Genomic DNA, 18816 nt, shown 5'->3' on the forward strand with positions numbered 1-18816 from the left:
AGTAATTAAAAAAGAAATAAAAAAACTAAATTTTACAGAAAACTTGACAACCCTTATTAACTTAGTTTTGAAAATAATTTAAAATGAGACACTGAATCAAGGCCAAAAAATATACACAATATACATTCTGATCAATTCAATTCAGGCACATTACAGACTTCTGACAACACATTTAAACAAACCCTCTTCAGTCCAGTCCAGGTTCAGTACACTTCTGTTCATTCTTTCAGCACATTATATTTTGGCCCGGTTGAGTTTTAACCCACAGATCTTGACTAGCGATATGTAGTACTATATATTTAGAAACAAAAACAATTATAACATCTATAAAAGCATTAGAAAAATCATCCGAGTTGTTAAAAATGTTCTTTAAATACATGGTAGTTGTGTTCCATTCAACCAGCGTAAATGGTAGCATTACCTAACTCTGTTTAACAACAGCATGACAGAGAGTAGGGTTGGAGTTCATGGCTAGTGTCCATACATCCATACATATCTTAAGGCTGTTTTTTATAGCTTAGCTCAGTGGTTCTTAAACGTTTTGTCTGGCGACCCCCCAAAAAACACGGGCCAAGTCTCGCGACCCCCTTCTGTGTGAGATGGGCATTGGAAGCAGAGGCAGAAAATATCTTCGCTCATAGGTAGGCTATGTCAACACCAAAAGCATTATGTCAATGGCAGCCTTTGACTAAAAACCTAAATGTCTTTAATCCAGACTGCAAATCATTTCGCGAACCCTCCAATATTTTTGGCAACCCCCAGTTTGAGAACCACTGGCTTAGCTGAAGCACCAAAAAGGACTGAGTATGAACCTGTAGTGATGGCTCACATTAATGGTAATACTACTGGGATTCTGCATATGACCAGGTTCATGTTTTGAAGCCTAGCCTGCACTAGCGTCTGCATGTTGGTATTGATTCGACACATGTGATTAAAAGTTAATTTAGATATTTGTATAAATCTACAAATATGTAAACATTAAAAAAATATTTCAGGAGTTAAAAAAAATAATAATAAAAATAACAACAAAAAAAGTTCATGTTTTTCCTCCTGCACTAGCGTCTGCATGTTGGTATTGATTCGACACATGTGATTAAAAGTTAATTTAGATATTTGTATAAATCTACAAATATGTAAACATTAAAAAAATATTTCAGGAGTTAAAAAAAATAATAATAAAAATAACAACAAAAAAAGAAAATGGTGGAAGGCACTGGCAGACTAACCACATCTCTTCTGATAGAGAGAAAACGATCAGATCCTTTTATCTTTCCCCCACAGTTGCAGTTGGAGTCCAGCTGGGGTGTGTGTGTGTGTGTGTGTGTGTGTGTGTGTGGATATGTGTCGGGGGGGGGGGGAGCCTGGCCTGGGAACAGCCGAGCGCTCAACCTTCAGATGCAACACTGAAACAGCAGAACCCTCTTCCAGGAGAGAAAAAAGCCTGGGAAAGAATAGCTAGATCTTGTTTCTCCAAAAACAGCAGCTCTGGAAATGTCTGGAAAAGTAAAACCAAGAAATGTGTTGCGAAATTCAAGTGGCTGGGCCCTCGGAGCAACCGTGAAATGTAACAGGATACAAGAAAAAGACCCAAGATGCCCACGTGGCTGGCAGAGATGCCAATGTGTGCCTACGGGCACCATTCATCCCCATTCTGTTGTCCTCAGGTGACAGAGTGTTTCACAGACACATGAGTATGGCACCTTTTTCAGGTTCTGTAACTACTTAATTGCCCAACGGTTCAGTAAACTGACACTTTTCCGAGTCCTCTACACTATCCGTCATGTAATCTCATTTTTTATGTTCACATACAAACAGAGAATCCTCTCATTTGAACATATCTGGGCCTTCACTCTTCTCCTAAAAAAATAAGTGTTTGCTGTTGTGCTCACAGCCCTGTTGACTCCGCCACCCCTTCCGACTCAAAGAGGAGCCCTTGGCTGTCCTCGGCCAGCGTCAAAGGAGTTCCAGCTTCGCTCATCAGTCGCGCGTCCACTGGCGTGGCGTCTGGGTCTGTGGTGCTGCACGGTCTGTAGTGGCCGTTCACCACGCTGTGGGAGGTCCCACCCCCTCCAGCCGGTTGGCCGAAGTGCTCACGGAGGGTGTGGTAGAGGAAGCAGACGGGAACGGGTAGAGTGGCACAGACGATGAGAATGGACAGAACAGCCAGGGCCCAGTCAGGGTACTCAAGAGTCTCCTCAGATGCCTGACAAGACGGACAGAGAGAGTGTTGATCAGAATCAATACACTTAAACAGGCATCACGCTAAAACGTATTACAATGAAAATGACCATGACGACCAAATGTTCCAATATCTGCCTCCATTTCTTTGTTTTATTATTGCATTTCTGTATTTTCAAATCAATGGCTAACTCTAAGGAGCACCTCTTGCAGACTTACCAAATCCTGACTGTAGGCTTTGTAGGTGGGCCGCTGCAAAACCATTCGTACGAGGCTGGCACTAAGCAACCCAACCATAGCAAAGAGACACACATACTTCCACAAGTACTTATAGATCCGTGGGGGGCGCCAGAGAAGCATCTTCTCAATGTCATCCAGAAACCTGTCAAAACAATTACAGAGATCAATTTCCAAACGATTTTTTATTCCTCTTTTTAGTCAACTTTAGCATGGGTGTGTAAACCTATGAGCACAACTGTACATAAGTAAGGGATGTCATAGTGTCATTTACTTTGCCTTTCATTTTGGCTGCATAAAATATGCCTTTTGTGAGAGAGAGAGAGAGAGAGAGAGAGAGAGAGAGAGAGAGAGAGCGAGAGCGAGAGCGAGAGAGAGAGAGCGAGCGAATGCCCTCTTACCGATCCGCCCCGTAGACCCAAGCAACACTGATGGTCTCGAACACCACGACAATGATGAGCGGCAGGGTGGCAGAGTAATCATCAAACATCATCACAAAGTAGTTACCACACCGCTGGGTAAACAGCAGGCCGATGAGGAAGCCCAATGTGCAGCTGAACACTGCCAAGACAAAACACACAAACAGAAAAGCTTAAAGGGGTGGCAACACAGATATTTACATTGATAGTCTGGCGTTATAATTTATTTGCCTCGGGTGTACTGTGGAGTGGGTAAGACTGTTTTTAGTGCCAGGCTAATACATACTGATGACTTGCGCTAGCCTAGCACCTGCAACTAGAAGGACTGGATGAAACGTGTTGAAAACGGTCTCCACTGATAAATATCACACTTGCTAACTTGGAAATGAGGTCCTTTGTCCAAAATCCTGAACCACCCCTTTAACAATGTATATAACAATGTAATGAGGAACTTTTACAAATTGTTTTCACACATGTACCTAACAGGACTGCCAGTGAGGTATTTGTGTGTATATTTGAGCTGAATTAAAAATGAAGGGAGGGCATGTTGTGTCAAATTTCAATCCACTGATTCAAACTCCATAATTCAGACAAAGCGAAAGGATACTGAAGAAGTGTAGCTTTAAAGCAATCCGGACTGCGTCTTGAGCATTAGTTCAAGAAGTAAGCTAGCTGTAACCTATTATTGTCCAGCTTCCATACCCCTTTTCAACTACACGTCACTTGTTTTTGTGAACTCAGAATAGGAAACATCTATGTCTTCTTCGCCAAATTAGGCGATACATGTGTGCCTAGATCTTCATTCTATTTTCCTTCTACCAACTTTTGACCCTGCAGAACCATTGCTTTGAACTTCCAGCCCCTATGGGACTCTCTTCTCCTGGCGCCAAGCCTATTTATGTTCAGCTAAAATAACCCCTGCTATTTCACCACACCAAACTCAAGATATTGTCACAAACTTAAGAAGGTCTTTTCATAAAAACACTAGTGGTTGGCTGCAGAGTCAAAGCAAGTGTTAAGAGGAAAAAATGAAAACTTGCACACCAAAAACAGCTACAGTTTATACTTTTAATGTGCATGGCGTTTCTGGCGCACTGCTCTTCAGACTGCTTTTACTAATACAAAAAGGTTGCCATCATAAAAACCAATCATATTCCATGACAACGTACCTAAACTCGATTTGAAGAATTAAAGCTCATCTTACAGGACAAAATATTTTACAGTGCTAACACAGTGTACAAGATTATCAAAAATATACAAAAGTGGACAGTATTTTCTCTTATACATGTGGGAGTCAGTGGGTCTGGATGTGAACGTTTCAGACTGCCAAGTACACTTGTACGAGTGACCCTTCTGTTGTTGTAAGTCGGCGGCGAAACCGCTGCTCCCACATGATAAGATGGGTGGGTGGGTGTGTGTGTGTGTGTGTATGTGTGTGTAAGGGGGGCCTGTACCTGTAAAGGCGGTTTTGCGTTTGGCGAGGGAGGCGAAGTTGTCATAGAGCGGGGTGAGGATGCCCTCCATGGTGCCAAACATGGTGCTGAGGCCCAGATTGAGGAGCATAAGGAAGAAGAGTGCTGACCAGAAGGGACTGCCCGGAAACAGAGTCATGGCCTCCGTGAACGCTATGAAGGCCAGGCCAGTGCCCTCAACCCCCTGGAGAGAGAGAGAGAGAGAGACAGAGGATTGTTAATCGGTTTCATGATGAGAGAATCAGAGAAAAAGAGAGACAGAGAGAAAGAGAGATGCACAGAGAAAGACAGACGCACAGAGAGAGAGAGAGAGAGCAAAAGAGGATACACGAGTCCCCTATACGAGAAGGTTAGAATGTATTGAATGAGTGGGATAACTCAAAGGAAATCTCAACCTTATTCATCTCTCTCTCCATGGTGCAGTTGGTCAGGTTTATGGGCAGGCTGGGGCCTGCCACCTGAAGCCACTCATTGTAGGCGTCGGGCTCAGTGATGTTAATATGTTGACCCGTCTCAAACTTCAGGAGCTCCAGATTCCTGCAAGACACATGGGAACTCTGACTTTAGATTGCAAAGCAACTGCCCTCCACCACACACACACACACACACACACACACACACACACCCCACACACACACACACACAAAAACCCATACACACACTTACTGTGTAACACAGCTTAAGGTGATTTTCTTGGCCCTGAAGCCGAGTACAGAGAAGACGACAAGCGAAGCCAGCACGGAGGTCATGAAGTTGACGGAGGCCACCATGATGGCGTCGCGGTGGCAGTTGTTGTGCCGCGGGTTGTAGGAGGAGTAGGCGATAACCGACCCGAAGCCCAAGCCCAGCGCAAAGAACACCTGAGTGGCGGCCTGCCGCCACACTTGCACGTCCTTCCAGATCGACAGCTGAGAGAGAGATACATGATTTTAAAGATGCCCCCAAAGTGTAGCAATGTAGCTGCCTGGCTACTCTAGCTATTTGGCTGCAGCGACTCGACCAAGGTAGCAACATTGTTTTCACTCGTACCGACAGTCCTCAGTGACCTCGAGAAACAGAGATCTGTGTGAAATTGTCCCAGTTCTCCTTTAACTTGTGAAAAGGGCCAATACACATAGATCTCATGCTGTGGGTAGTTAAAGTAAAATATATCTTCTGTGCACTGCACACTTTTGCATTTTATTTTCCATACATAAAGCATTGACAAACAACGAATAAAACAAGATGTTAACCCATATTCATGTATTACTGTTAAGAAGATATCTACAATTTACTTTACAGTTCCTGTGAGTGCATTTGATCATTTTGTACATTCAAAAGGCTCAAAAGGAACTAAAAGTCAACAGAAGTTATGCAACTAATCCGACCTTGGGGGAGAAATGTCTCTTCACACCAAATGTACCATCACAAGACCTTGAATTACGGCAAACCATAATAAATCTACACTCCTAGAGCAATCTAGAGGGGTCCGTTTTGTTTTCTCAGATCACATTTTCCCTCTGTAATGCGATAAAGGAAAATAATCATGGCCGCCCCTTGCAGCTACTCCTCCACACTGGCTGGATTGGTTTACCACCTCAGGTCTCAGTTAGGATAGAGCAAAACATATCATAACATGGTTATAAAACCAGATACCCTATACATACACCCAACATTATGTAGGACTTTACACGTTTTCTCTGTTTTTGTATCGTTTGCTTATATGACATCCCCCAAAACATTCTATTTTATATGATTGTAAGGGGTAAATAAAAAAAAAAAAAACTATAGTTTCGCACCCTGGGCTTTTACATTACAATGGCACTGAATTATCAAGCTATCTAGCTTTTGTCAATGTCAATGGGGCTGTTGACAGGGTGTACAAGGGAAGCTATATGGCCGTTAGCAAGTGACCTTTATATCCAACTCATCCTCATTTACCATAAAGGATCAACCACAAAAAAAAAAAAACTTTAATTGCACAGGGGAAAATTTTGCTTTGAATTTACGAGACTTTTTGCTTCATGCGGTTAACCAAAAAAGCTTGTTAATTATGCTCAAATGCTTGTGGACACTTAAGTAGGAAAATTAGCTAGGATACATATCTCTAAGTGAACGATTTGCCAAAGACAGAGGTCAGAAGTAAGCTTTACAAAGTCAAAAATCACCATATTATCATTGTGTTAGGCCGAGTTACATCTCTAAGGTGACAAAACCTAATTACTACAAGCTAGTAGGCCTGTGAGTAATTGAGAGTGAGAGTAACTGAAAGTGTGAGTTTGCACACAGGTAGTACCTCTGGGTAGAGCAGATACTTGAGGCCATCCACTGCTCCATCTAGCAGCAAGCCTCGGATGAGGAAGCACAGCAACACAACATATGGAAACACGGAGGAGAAGTACATCACCTGGGAGAGGGAGGAAAAGGATGAGGAGTCGGTCCAAACAAACTTTAATCTAGTTCAACTGCAAGACATGAGACACTGCCAACAGCACATAACTTTCTCGTCATTATTTTCATGCCCGTTTAAAGTAATGATCTTGGATGCATTTCAGAGCAGTATTTCTCCCGCTCGGCCAGACTTGTTGTCAGATCAGGGCCAAGCCACACAAGTACAGTAACTGAGGAGAGTCTCTTTGCGGGGACAGCACTTCAGAGATGGAAATGAGCTGGAAATCTTCAGGGTTTAATGAGGATCATATGTATGTGGATGTAAGTGCTGAAATGGGGATCTGCATTGCAAAGAGGGTAAATCACCTTCCCAGACGACTTGATTCCCTTGAACATGCCGAGGCAGACGATTGCCCAGGCAGCAAGCAGACAGCCGGTCATGATGGAGTTGAACTGGCCAATCTCATTTATGGAGTCTGTTATGTCCAAAGCTTTTCGGAACCAAAAGTATGCAGTGGGCGAGCTAGCAGCACACTCCTTCACCACTGATAGGGAGGGAGGGAGGAGGCGTGGATTAATGCAAAATATGATTATTACAACAATGATTCATGCAAAATACAATTATTACAACAACACTTTCTACCAAATACAAGTATTACAACAATGATAGCATGCATGTATGAACTTGTAGGGGGGGGTAGATGTTAGGCCTCTTTTGGTTTTTTTTTACCCCGGAGACATATTTTCCGCTGAGCAGGAAGCCACATGAAAAGAGGAAACACAGCATTGCTGTAGGGGGTGTGTCCATTTCTTTTGGTGCTATAGGAAGTATTTACCAGGGGGGCAGGATTTGAAGGGTTAGCTTCAGCCACTTAGCATGGCATTTGGCCGCCGACATTTTTGAAAACATGGCGTTGCATGGTTGCAACTTCCGGCACCAGTTTTTACATGCTGATTGGTAGATGACAGCTCATGCACGAGTTTAGTGTTGGGCACGAGCGTCCTCGCGTGTCCATGTTGGTTTGCATTTCTGGAAGACGACAAATAAAACAACTAACTACTTGGATTTACATTACATGGTTTAGGCTGCATTACCGGACTATGTGGTAAATAAAAGAAAAATGTTAATGTTGTCATATTAGGCTATTATTTGCCGTATATGCGGGGGGCCAATTACCTTAAAGTAACTAACTATGACCATACACTTTGGCTGATGCATAGCAATGACCTATATCCAATTATTAGCCTACTCGTTACGTTGTGTATTGACTATTTTAAAACGCACAGGCTGTAGTTCTGTAGAACGCAACGTCTGGATCATGTAACCTATGTCTCCCCAAGTGATTTAAAACTAAACAAATGTCAATGACTTATTTCCTTTGCTTTCTTGCAACATTGACATGATTAGGCTATACATTTGATTTAAATGTTCAGGCTGCCAGTCGAGGCAAAAGCCAAATGTCAAACAACAGTTGCAGACTCTATACTTGCTCAAACCACAATACCCGAGGGATGTGCGCTTCTATCGGAAGTTTAACTGGCATTGGCTTTATTTCGTCTACCTGCAAATGTAGCCTAGGCTTAACAAGCTGCAAATTCACACTGGGTGCAGCAAAAATCCCAGCTATCCACATGTTTCCTACATACCATGTCTACTTAATTAATAGTCATTTTCGTTGGATAGCCTATTGCGTCATACAACCTGTCCAAATATAGTATTTAGGGATCATTATTTGTGAAGTCTAAAGTGACACATTATTTATTCACATTGTTTATTATCACATATGAACATCACATTAAATAATCTAGGACTTCAGAAACAGGGCAAACTTTACCACCATTCACAAAATGTTATCCCAACCAATTAAATGAATTTGCGCTTATAACGAGGTGAAGCGTGTTCGCGAACAACTTCTTTTCCTCTGAGGGAATGTCCAATCTTCATCAACGACATACCGTTGTACCTTACGTTGTCTCCGTCTGTAACGTGGAATCTAATAGGCTAATTCTAGCTGGTGCCGGAAACGAACACCCATGAAACGCCATTTTCGTAAAGATGGCTGCGGTCAATTTCAAACTTTTTTGGCTGAAGTAGCTAGCCTAGCATGGGCCATTGAAATGAATGGGGGCGGGACTTAGTCATTCTCTCCAGTTAAATATAATACCTCCATGGTATTTACCTGTGCCGTTGGCACCCTCTGGACAGTTCTGCCAGGGCAGGGGGTTTTGGAAGGAGTTCCCCAGATAGAACAGACTCCAGCCAATGATCACATTATAGTACAATGCCACAAAGAAGCACACCTAACAAAAGACAGATCAGAAAGTGAGACCTCTGGGTATTACTCACAACTCTCTTGGATGTTAATAATAAACAAAATGAGCAATGGGGATACAGGACACGACGCCAATATGGGCGCAAGTGATTACTGCTCATACTGGAAAATCTGAAGGCTGACAATGGTGTCTGCACCTACCAGGCAACTGGAGTAGCCAATCCCCGCCAGTTTTGGGGAGATGCATTTCCAGACACCAATGCTGCCCTGCCGGATGCTCTGCCCGGCTGCAAGCTCCAGGAAGAACAGGGGCACGCCGACCACCAACATCAGCAGGATGTAGAGCAGCAGAAAGGCCCCTGGGTGGAGGACAGGACACAAGACAGCCATCAGGCTACAGAACGTCACGCTGCTGGTGATCAGTCGCTACTGCCAATGGGAGCACAAGTGGAAGTAACCATAGATATTAGAAAGCTAGATACCGCATTGTCCGTTGAGTTTTATTAGGTGGCATACGTGAACGCGGCCGCCATAACGCTGGGCGCAAACACCTTACTGTCTATGGGCAACACTTGTCCGCAATCAGAGACACCTGTTTCTCCATTGGCCTCCGTTGCCCCCATCAATATGGCGGCGCTATTTTACATATGTTTTGGAGCCCAATGCTATCAAGCTTTCTAATATCTATGGAAGTAACCTGCTGCTGCAGCTGTCCTCCACATCCTTTCCACATCATTTATCACAGGTTTGTTAAGCATTAGCCTATATAGCAAAGTGTGAAGCGTTTACAATTCAGTTAATGTTTAACCCTAATTTACCTTTTCTAAAGGGGAACCACTCTTTACCGTTTCAGTGCAGATGAAATCACGTGAGCGCATATATGCATTGCATATGGCAGCTTGAGGTGATGGTCACACTCAGACTCAAACACAGACACAACACAAAGGCTCCCATTTCGGACCATATTTCCAGCAAACACTAACATACATCCCTAAAGCTTGGTTTATGCTTCTGTGTCGACTCGTTGCAGTGGCTACCCTACGTTGCCTAATCACAATCCTTATGGTCTGCGTTGCCTGTGAGGCGCCTGCGCACACATGCACACGCACGCACACACACACACACACCAAATCCTGTATGAAAATCAGCTCCATACAGGACATCAGTATTGCATCCTCATCAAGATCAGCCACAATAAATCACTCATCAACAACAGATGTAAACAGACACATACTGTAAATGCCTTTCTGAGGAGACAGATGCAGTTCTATGCTACTTCTGTGTTATCCAGGAATGGCAGAAATGAGACAAATATACAGATACTTGCTCACCTCCTCCATTTTGGTGGCAGAGGTATGGGAACCTCCACACGTTTCCCAGCCCCACACTGAAGCCCACCTGGGCCAGCACATACTCTAGCTTACTGTCCCAGCCATCACGCGCCACCACCGCCTCGGTACCGTCCACACCAGCGACGTCCACCACGGCTCTCTGCTGTGCCTCACCTGTGTCCCGTTCATCTCCAGGCAACGGAGCTTTCTCCATCACAGCCTGCAATCTGCCAGGGGGAGACAGGCAAGACAACAGCACTGATCACAAACAGGACAATACAATGACACACACAAACAGATATATTCTGCAATAGGAGTGTTACAGCATGAAATTTGTTACAACTCAGTGTAGCGGTTAAGGTTTGTGTACATAAGTTTAAATGATCAGAGTTTCATACCTAGTAGACAGTACAATGTATAGTCTCCATGGTACTAACAGTGAAATTGTGTAAGGTTAATGGTTGAGCCCCTAAACATCGTCGACAAGTAGCCTACTGAAAATTCACATAACATAAGCCTCAAGTAACTTATATGACTGAAGGCATTGCATTTTTGCCTATATCTATGTGTAAAGATTCCATACTCCTGCAAGAACTATTTGTAAAATTAGACCAATGTCAAGTGTTGAAGCACTGAAAAACTACATACTGCAAAACAAGCAAGTGGCAGAGACAGACAAATCAAGACAGTAAAAAAGAATGAATGTCCTTGTGTGAATATGGGGAATTCATTCAGCCCCCTCATAATAGACCCTCTGTTCTGTTGAAAGCGCCCTGTCCGTTTTCATAACATTCAGTTCAGTCATATAAAGAGAGCATGAATGCATGAAAATCATAGCAGCCTAATAGCAATGGACATGTGCGACTTTGGAATCGGAATGTTATAGTGTTCATGGTTTTACATTAGAATAAGAACCGGTGGAAGTAGTCAAAACTACGAGAGAAACACGAGGGACATTCTTCGGTTCTACTGTAAGCTCGTGTCAAATCTGTTCCTCATTTTTATTTTCAAGACACCCAGAGAAGAGGCCGAAGGCGATAAAACATTACAACAATCATATGTGATTGTCTAGGCTAGCCTACATGTGGGGATGCTTTTCAACATCATAGTCTCTAAATTAGCAACGTGTAACAACGTTGCCGTTTGACTTATCTAGGCCTAGGTTACATCGCTGATTAAGTCGATACATTATTAAATACCGCCTTACACACACGTCACACTTCCTTACTCTAGCTCTGAATTTTCGCGCTTTGTTTATCCGTCTCAGTCATAGACTGTAAAAAACGTGGGCCAGCTGAGCTGCTGCATGCCCAGGCGACGAACAATTAGCTTGAATCAAGCTATGCAGCCTAATGTGGCCTAGATCGTTACACTGTATCGACATAACCAATCTCCGAATGTGGATGTAGGCTATCTATATAGAACTGATATAACAAACGAGCGCACACGTGCGCTTCCTCTGATCATCGCTGATGTCTTACCCTTCACGACAGGCGCGGTGACTTCACACTGTCGGAACTCTTCAGAGCTTCGTGTCTTGAAGTAGCCAACTGATCTGCCCTACGTATTTTGGTTCTACACCGCGATAGCCTACAGCTTTTTCTTAGCCACGGACTGAGAAAAAAAATAACTGAAAGAACCAGAGACCTCGTGGCCGATTTGTAAAGCCGTAGCGTAAACGAGGTTCTGCCCCGCCTTCTGTGGCAGCCTGCCCTCCCACACTCAATGACAAGCCAAGTTGGGTGGTGGTCTGTCTGGGTAGAGAAAGCTGAAGAAAGGAAAACTGCGGTGTAACACATCACATTAACCAAGTTCACTGACATGAAAGATAATGAAAATTATTTTCTGATACAGTTGTGGTGACGTCACACCATTCTTCATCCAAGACACGTAGTGCTGTAGGCTATTCACACCATCCATCTAAATACAGCGTAGGCCTAGGCTATAGCCAACCTATTACAGGTAGGTATTCTTCAAATATAGCCCAATAGCCTTTGCAACGCATAGCATGTGGATGTGACAGACACAGGTGGTGACCGGGAAAAAACGCGCGGCGCCACATAGCTAGGCCTAACAGCTGTTCAGAGAAAGCCAAATGCTGATGCAATATCCTTAGTACTTGTATGATGGGGGAGGCGCGCCATGCGCACACACTTGCAAGTACACTTGCGCTCACTTCTTGAATATGCCAACAACAATCACACATGCCCGAAATGGACTAGGCTACCATTTCGATTTGGCTGTTATGTTGAGTGTAACTTTGTTCTTGGAACAGAGATGTACACACTGGACACTACAGGCGAATTCAGTTTTCCATGGATGATGTTTTGCCGTACAAAGGAAATTGTTTTTAAAACAACAACCATGCTTGTCCGTTCGATTGAACAGAACGAGATAAAGTAGTAGGCTATAGGCTATATTTTGTGGTCTGTGACAGATCTGTGGGAATTAATCAAATACATATCCAGATAGAGATAGTTTAGGCTACAAGGTTACTATAATTACCTTTTCCGAACACAGTGATGGAATGCAGAACTTCCCAAAGGCACAACGTTTTTCAGTAATTTGCTAAATTTCGAACGGCAGCAAGTTAGAAATAATTGTAAAGGCCTTACTGTAGGCTTCAGCTCGCCACGATTGTCTAATGGTTTTCTTTCAGCCTCAGCAATGCATAAAATAGGCAGGTTGCGAATTCTCTCCAATGCCACGTTGAAGCATGGGTAGGCATCCAATATGTCAATCAAAGAGATCTCTTACAGCCAATGAAAAGGGCCCAATTGCCATTTCCCGCCCCCGTGTTTACATATCCAATCAGGTTATGTTTATTATCATTCAATTGGACGACATGCAGCCCCCTAGGTTTATCTAAATGAGACGGAGGGAATAACTTCAGGACACGCAAGAGAAAGCTGACCTGAAGAGATGTCTTGCTTTCGCCCACTTTTGACCATAGCCAGTTGCAATTGTTCCCGGTCGTCCTCTATTTGACTACTGAAATAACCTCACATCAAAGTCTACGCCAGGAAATTAAATCAATGATAATTGTATGTTACATTCACCAAAGCTCACAGAAGTAACCAAATATTGCGAAACTGTTTATGTTATAAGTTGCCTAAAAGTAACGAGCTTATCTCAAAAACTTCTGACAGGGATGGAAAACATGACGTGAGATGTTACGCATGTTGTCTCAGCACAGTAGCGAGTTCGCGAGTTAGCTGTCTGTCCCAAGTCACCCATACTTCTGTTGGTTTATCAGATGTGGTAGACTACATTTGCAAAAACTACCCAAGGGGAGGTGTTGTTAAAATACAATGAAAAAGGTTGAGATAAAAGTGCATATAATTACCCTATAACGTTCACCAGTCAGTTAGGCTATGTTAGTGAATTGAAATGGTTCTTTACATGTGTGAGTGACATTTTCAGACCTCATGTCAGGGATGTTTGAAATGTTTTTGTATATGTTGCTCTAATTCACTGTTTCCTCATCTCTGATAGCCGACACATGTTACAAAACACTTATGGAGAGACAACCATTCAGTGTGCCACCTCCCCAAACCATTAAACATAAAGCCTCTAAAGTTGTGAACACACATAGGCATAATAATAATAATAATAATAATAATAATAATAATAATAATAAGCTTCATTTATATCACCTTTCATAAACAGAATGCAGCTCAAAATGCTTTACATTTAGAGCATTTAACACAATATAGAAAAACATTGTAATAATACAAACAAACAAACAATAAATAAAACTTCAGTGATTTAGAATTAAGTAAAAATGAGAATTCACAATATGGTAAGGAGATAGATACCGAGAACTGTGCATCATCTCCGCAACAGCTCCAGACCCTACTTGACAGCTTTGCTGAATCATGTGACCAGTTCGGGCTTACCATTACATCAGCCTGAAGAAAACTCTCACCATGTCACAGGCCACTGAGTCTCACACATTCACAATAAATTATATCACTCTCGAAGATGTGGAAAATTTTAACTGTCTAGGATCCACCATGACGCACAACATCACACTAGACCTGGAAATATCCACTCGTTTAGGAAAAGCAGCCTTTACTTTTGGTCGACTAACCAAACGAGTCTGGAGGAACAAACTAAAGTTAGGGTGTACGAAACATGTGCACTGAGTATACTCCTATATGGATCTGAAACCTGGCCTACATATTGCCCCCAAGAGAGCATCAGAGAGAATCAGTGCTTTCCACACAAGAAACCTGCAGTTATTAGAAAGACCTGGGAGGATAAGATGACGAATGAAGAACTATCACAAATTCTGAACCCAATTTCTTCAAGGCTGGAATTCAGTCGTCTGAGATGGGCAGGCCATGTCAACAGAATGCCACGATCTTGCATTCCCCACTCAGTATCACATGGAGTATTGGAGGAGGGAGCTTGTCACACAGGTAGACCTAAACTGCACTTCAAAGACATGTTAAAGAGACATCTCATTGACTTTGACATGAAACCTGAGAGCTGGACAACTCTGTCACTGAATCGTGACCAATGGAGAACAAGCCTCTACCACGGAGCATATGACCAAGATAGGAACCTACAGAAACTGAGGGAGAGACATCTTCGCTCAGCTAACAAGAATTAATATGTTCCCTATGCCCTGTTTATGTAAGATGGACCTTGGAAAAGTCTGAAATTGTTAAGTCTCAGATCATGCATCAAAACACTTTCATTATCGCATAGACATGATAGGCCCACAGGAGGCCCCGGGTGGAATCACAAGCACTCACCACAAAATCACCACAAAGCTTGGAGGACTCTTGCTTGGAAAGCTTGGAATGTTTAATATATTCAACACAATTGGTTTTGAAAGTGCACTATTTTGAAAAAGGGAGGTACTACTCCTTTGTTTTTTTTATCAATATTAATCATAACTCACATAGCAATACACTGCTGATTGTGGGCAATGGGGAAATGTAAGAAATCAGTATTACTTTTCAATTAATGATATATGTTTTATAAAAGCATCACAATTTGTAATTAAACTGACTGTAAGTTTTGTGTCTCTGTGGTAAGTGGCAATCCTCCAGTGCTGTGACCACACATCTGCTTCATATTTTCTTAATTGCTTAGAAGAATTCACCTCAGAATATTTGGTTAGGGAAAGAGATGCTGTTGGCTCAGTGTCAATTCATATTATGCTAGTTGTAATTCACTTTATATTTTCAATGGAAGTAGCTGTGACCCTTTCACCTCTGACATCTCTTAATGTTGGCATACATTGCTTAAAGTGGTTTGAATGATACATGACTAATGACATTAATAATATCAGATTGAACCTTTTTCAGTGTCTATACATCTTTAATTCTAATATAAGTCCTGTTTAGGTTTATTGCCATCTCTCTCCTATAACCGCACAGTTAGAACCAATAGGGCTCCTGAACCATCCATATGGCAGATTAGCTGAAACTGAGATGGTCAAACCTTTTCTCTATATTCAGGTTCTGATCACAGCTCATCACCAGTGCCCTCTGGTGGTGATGTATTGTGAATGTGCATGTGCATCAATACCAGTACATTAGGGACAACAGTTGTGTCAAGTGGATTTTAAATTTTTTAAGGAGCTGCATTAATAGCATGAGAGTACAATTGTATAACGCTAATCTGTTTTGTTCAATGATGTTTTTCTGCTTATATGATGTAACATTTTACAAGAACAGTCGTTGGTGCTAAGCTCTCACAAACTTCCTTCATCCCACTACAACATCTGCCTTCATTTCCCAACTCATGCAAGAGGTGATAAGATGATTTTAAAGCAACATAATATAGTTCCTTTACCTCCAAAGTATGGCTTCAAACTTATTTTTATGGCCGACAAACTTACAACAGTGCCCCGAATGCCTGGCATTGCACTATGTATTGCTGGATTAGAGAGGAGTATGCCCTTATAGTCAATTTTAGAGTAATTTATACCCCTTAGTAAATGGATACCTAGTACGCTGAAAATGTATGAAAGGGGGACTCCTACATCATGTAACTTTTAATGACAGCCATGACTTTCTCTGGTGATGCTGGCTTATAATTGAACAAGATAATCTCAAACATAACCTGAATGCAATTTATGGTAACACTTCCGGGGCTGCTTTTGTTGTTGTTGTTGTTGTTGTTTTGAAATGAAAACAAAGGACCTTGATGGAAACTATGAAAATAAATTGGGTCACACTTTACTTGACAGTATCGACATAAGAGTAACATGACACTGTCATGAACACATGACACATAACCCTGAACCCTAACTTGTTATGACAAAAACCGAATGACACTTAATAACAGAAGCGTTATGTCATAAACGTTAATGACTTGTTTATGACATGTTCATGACAGTGTCATGTCACTCTTATGTCGATACTGTCAAGTGAAGTGTGACCCAATTTATTTTCATAGTTCCCATCAAGGTCCTTTGTTTTCATTTTAAAACAACAGCAGCAACAACAAAAGCAGCCTTGGAATGCTCATTTGGTGTGAATGATATGAATGATATGAATGGTGTGTCGTGTCTACCTACAGTATGTATCAACAATGTGATATGAATGGAAATACACACATAATGTTACTGTTTTGTTTTTATGAGATGTGTGTGTGTGTGTGTGTGTGTGTACAGTGGTGTGTGTGTACAGTATCTTTAATCTCCGAGGTGGGGTTAGTGAGATTGGGCAGGGCGTCTGACGCATGTCTGAAAAAGCTCACCTCGCCTGATAGAGCTGTAAAACAGAGAGAACAGGAAAAGAAAAGGAAAGAGAAGAAAAACGCTCTTCCTATCTCACTCACTCACTCATTCACTCGCTCGCTGTGTTACATCACAGTGGGACGAGGCCAGAGTTCTGAAACAGAGGTCCAGAGCACACAGATCGACTGCAAAACCCAAACCAGGGATTACATCGGCCTCTCTCGCTTTCTCTCTCTCTCTCACACACACACACACACACACACACACACACACACACACACACACTGTGACTCAACACGAATCAAAGAGCAAGCTATTTAAGGTAAGTGAGTGTGTATTTTATTGTTCTGGGGTGTGAGTGTGGGGTGGGGTAGTACATCAACAAACTTATGTTAGCTATTCATTGTAAGGGAAGTGTGAAATGCCAGTTGTTTATTTCTGAGGGAAACACAGAGAGAGAATCCCTTCCACGGAAGCAGTCAGTTGCTGGTTGTCCACCAGAATTTTGCATTAGAGAATCCCTTCCACAAAAGCAGTCAAACAGGTTGGTAGAGTGAACACAGGCAAAGTGATCAAAAAATGGATGAAAGAAACTAGAGAACATTAGGGAATGCAAGCTATAGGTGAACATGTCATTCACCATGTTTCAAATAACCTGTTGGTCTTTGCAGTGAAGCATCTCAGAATGGGAGAAGGATCACGCTACCTCGTCAATGTAAGAGATTTGTGTGTCAGCATTGTGTGTTGCCTTTTCTCTCCTCATGATGAGGCAGCTTATCACCTCCATTCTCCTCCTCCATCACACCATCTTTCTTTTATTTCTGTGTACTTTTTTATTTCTGTATCTGTTCTGCTATACCTAAGTGATGTTCCCCTCCCCAAATTCCCACTCTCCCTCTCTCCTCTCTTTCTCTGTATTGGCATATCACATGTTATATATATCTCTCTCTCTCTGTCTCTCTCTCTCTTTCTGTCTGTCTCTCTGTCTCTCTCTCTGTTTGTGTGTGTCCTGCAGCACCTGGTGACGTTCTGTCTGCAGGAGGGAGAGGTGACGAGTGTGGAGGAGGCGCGTTTGCGCTTCTCTCAGCTGGCGCGTGCCAACCGCCTCTGGAGCCAGGAGATGCTGCTGGAGATCCATCCTCAGGCCCTCCTGCTCAGAGACAAGGAGAGCCAGGTACAATCCCCTCACACACACACATACACACACACACGCGCATACACACACACACACACATACACTCACACACGCATGCACGAACGCACACACGCAGCAATGGAGGCACACACGCACACGTGCACGCATACACACACGCACACGCGTACATGCACACACACACAGACACACACACATGCGCACACACACACACACACACACACACACACACACACACACACACACACACACACACACACAGACACACACACCTCCATCCTTAGGCCCTCCTGCTCAGAGACAAGGAGAACCAGGTACAAACCCCTCACAGACACACATACACACACACACGCATACACACACACACGCGCAAACACACACACACGCACGCACACACGCACACACACATGCATGTGTGTGTGTGTGTGTGTGTGTGTATAGGTGAGAGAGAGAGAGAGAGAGAAACATACACACACCACACACACACACATACATACACACACACACACACACACACACACACACACACACACACACACACTTACTGAGCTGTTATTAACCATAGTGAATGCAAACACGACTGGCGCAAGCTGTATTACACATGACATGACAATAATGCTATTGCTATATGTGTGTGTGTGTGTGTGTGTGTGTGTGTATGAATGTGGATATAGGAACTGCTG

General features: G+C 42.8%; 2 protein-coding genes across 7 annotated transcripts in view; one reads left to right on the top strand and one right to left on the bottom strand.

The window, feature by feature from the left end:
- Positions 1-1040: 1040 nt before the first annotated feature.
- LOC121700437 (sodium-dependent neutral amino acid transporter B(0)AT2-like) lies at positions 1041-12970 on the bottom strand. 5 transcript variants are annotated; one of them, XM_042083374.1, is made up of 13 exons: positions 12786-12967; positions 11762-12048; positions 10281-10507; positions 9151-9308; positions 8857-8977; positions 7043-7221; positions 6582-6692; positions 4973-5214; positions 4702-4843; positions 4289-4490; positions 2817-2976; positions 2398-2560; positions 1041-2203 (listed from the first exon to the last, which is right to left on the bottom strand). In XM_042083374.1, exons 3-13 carry the CDS (start codon positions 10492-10494, stop codon positions 1886-1888), a joined length of 2010 nt encoding a protein of 669 aa, XP_041939308.1. In that variant the 5' UTR covers positions 10495-10507; positions 11762-12048; positions 12786-12967; the 3' UTR covers positions 1041-1885. The 5 variants fall into 5 exon arrangements, with proteins under 5 accessions (XP_041939308.1, XP_041939309.1, XP_041939310.1 ...); XM_042083375.1 differs by having other exon boundaries at positions 11928-12048; positions 12786-12935; XM_042083376.1 differs by lacking the exon at positions 11762-12048 and having other exon boundaries at positions 12896-12970.
- Positions 12971-17026: 4056 nt separating this feature from the next.
- Positions 17027-18816, top strand: part of eps8l1b (eps8 like 1b) — a 28433-nt gene continuing 26643 nt past the window's right edge. For both annotated transcript variants that reach the window (XM_042082143.1, XM_042082142.1), the window contains exons 1-4: positions 17027-17302; positions 17652-17695; positions 17996-18154; positions 18808-18816. The exon at positions 18808-18816 is cut by the window's right edge and continues 141 nt beyond it. In XM_042082143.1, coding sequence (XP_041938077.1) covers positions 17666-17695; positions 17996-18154; positions 18808-18816 — 198 coding nt within the window. In that variant the 5' untranslated portion in view covers positions 17027-17302; positions 17652-17665. The remainder of the gene's footprint in view (positions 17303-17651; positions 17696-17995; positions 18155-18807) is intronic.

The sequence above is a fragment of the Alosa sapidissima genome, chromosome 24 (genome assembly GCF_018492685.1).
Source record: "Alosa sapidissima isolate fAloSap1 chromosome 24, fAloSap1.pri, whole genome shotgun sequence".
NCBI lineage: Eukaryota > Metazoa > Chordata > Actinopteri > Clupeiformes > Clupeidae > Alosa > Alosa sapidissima.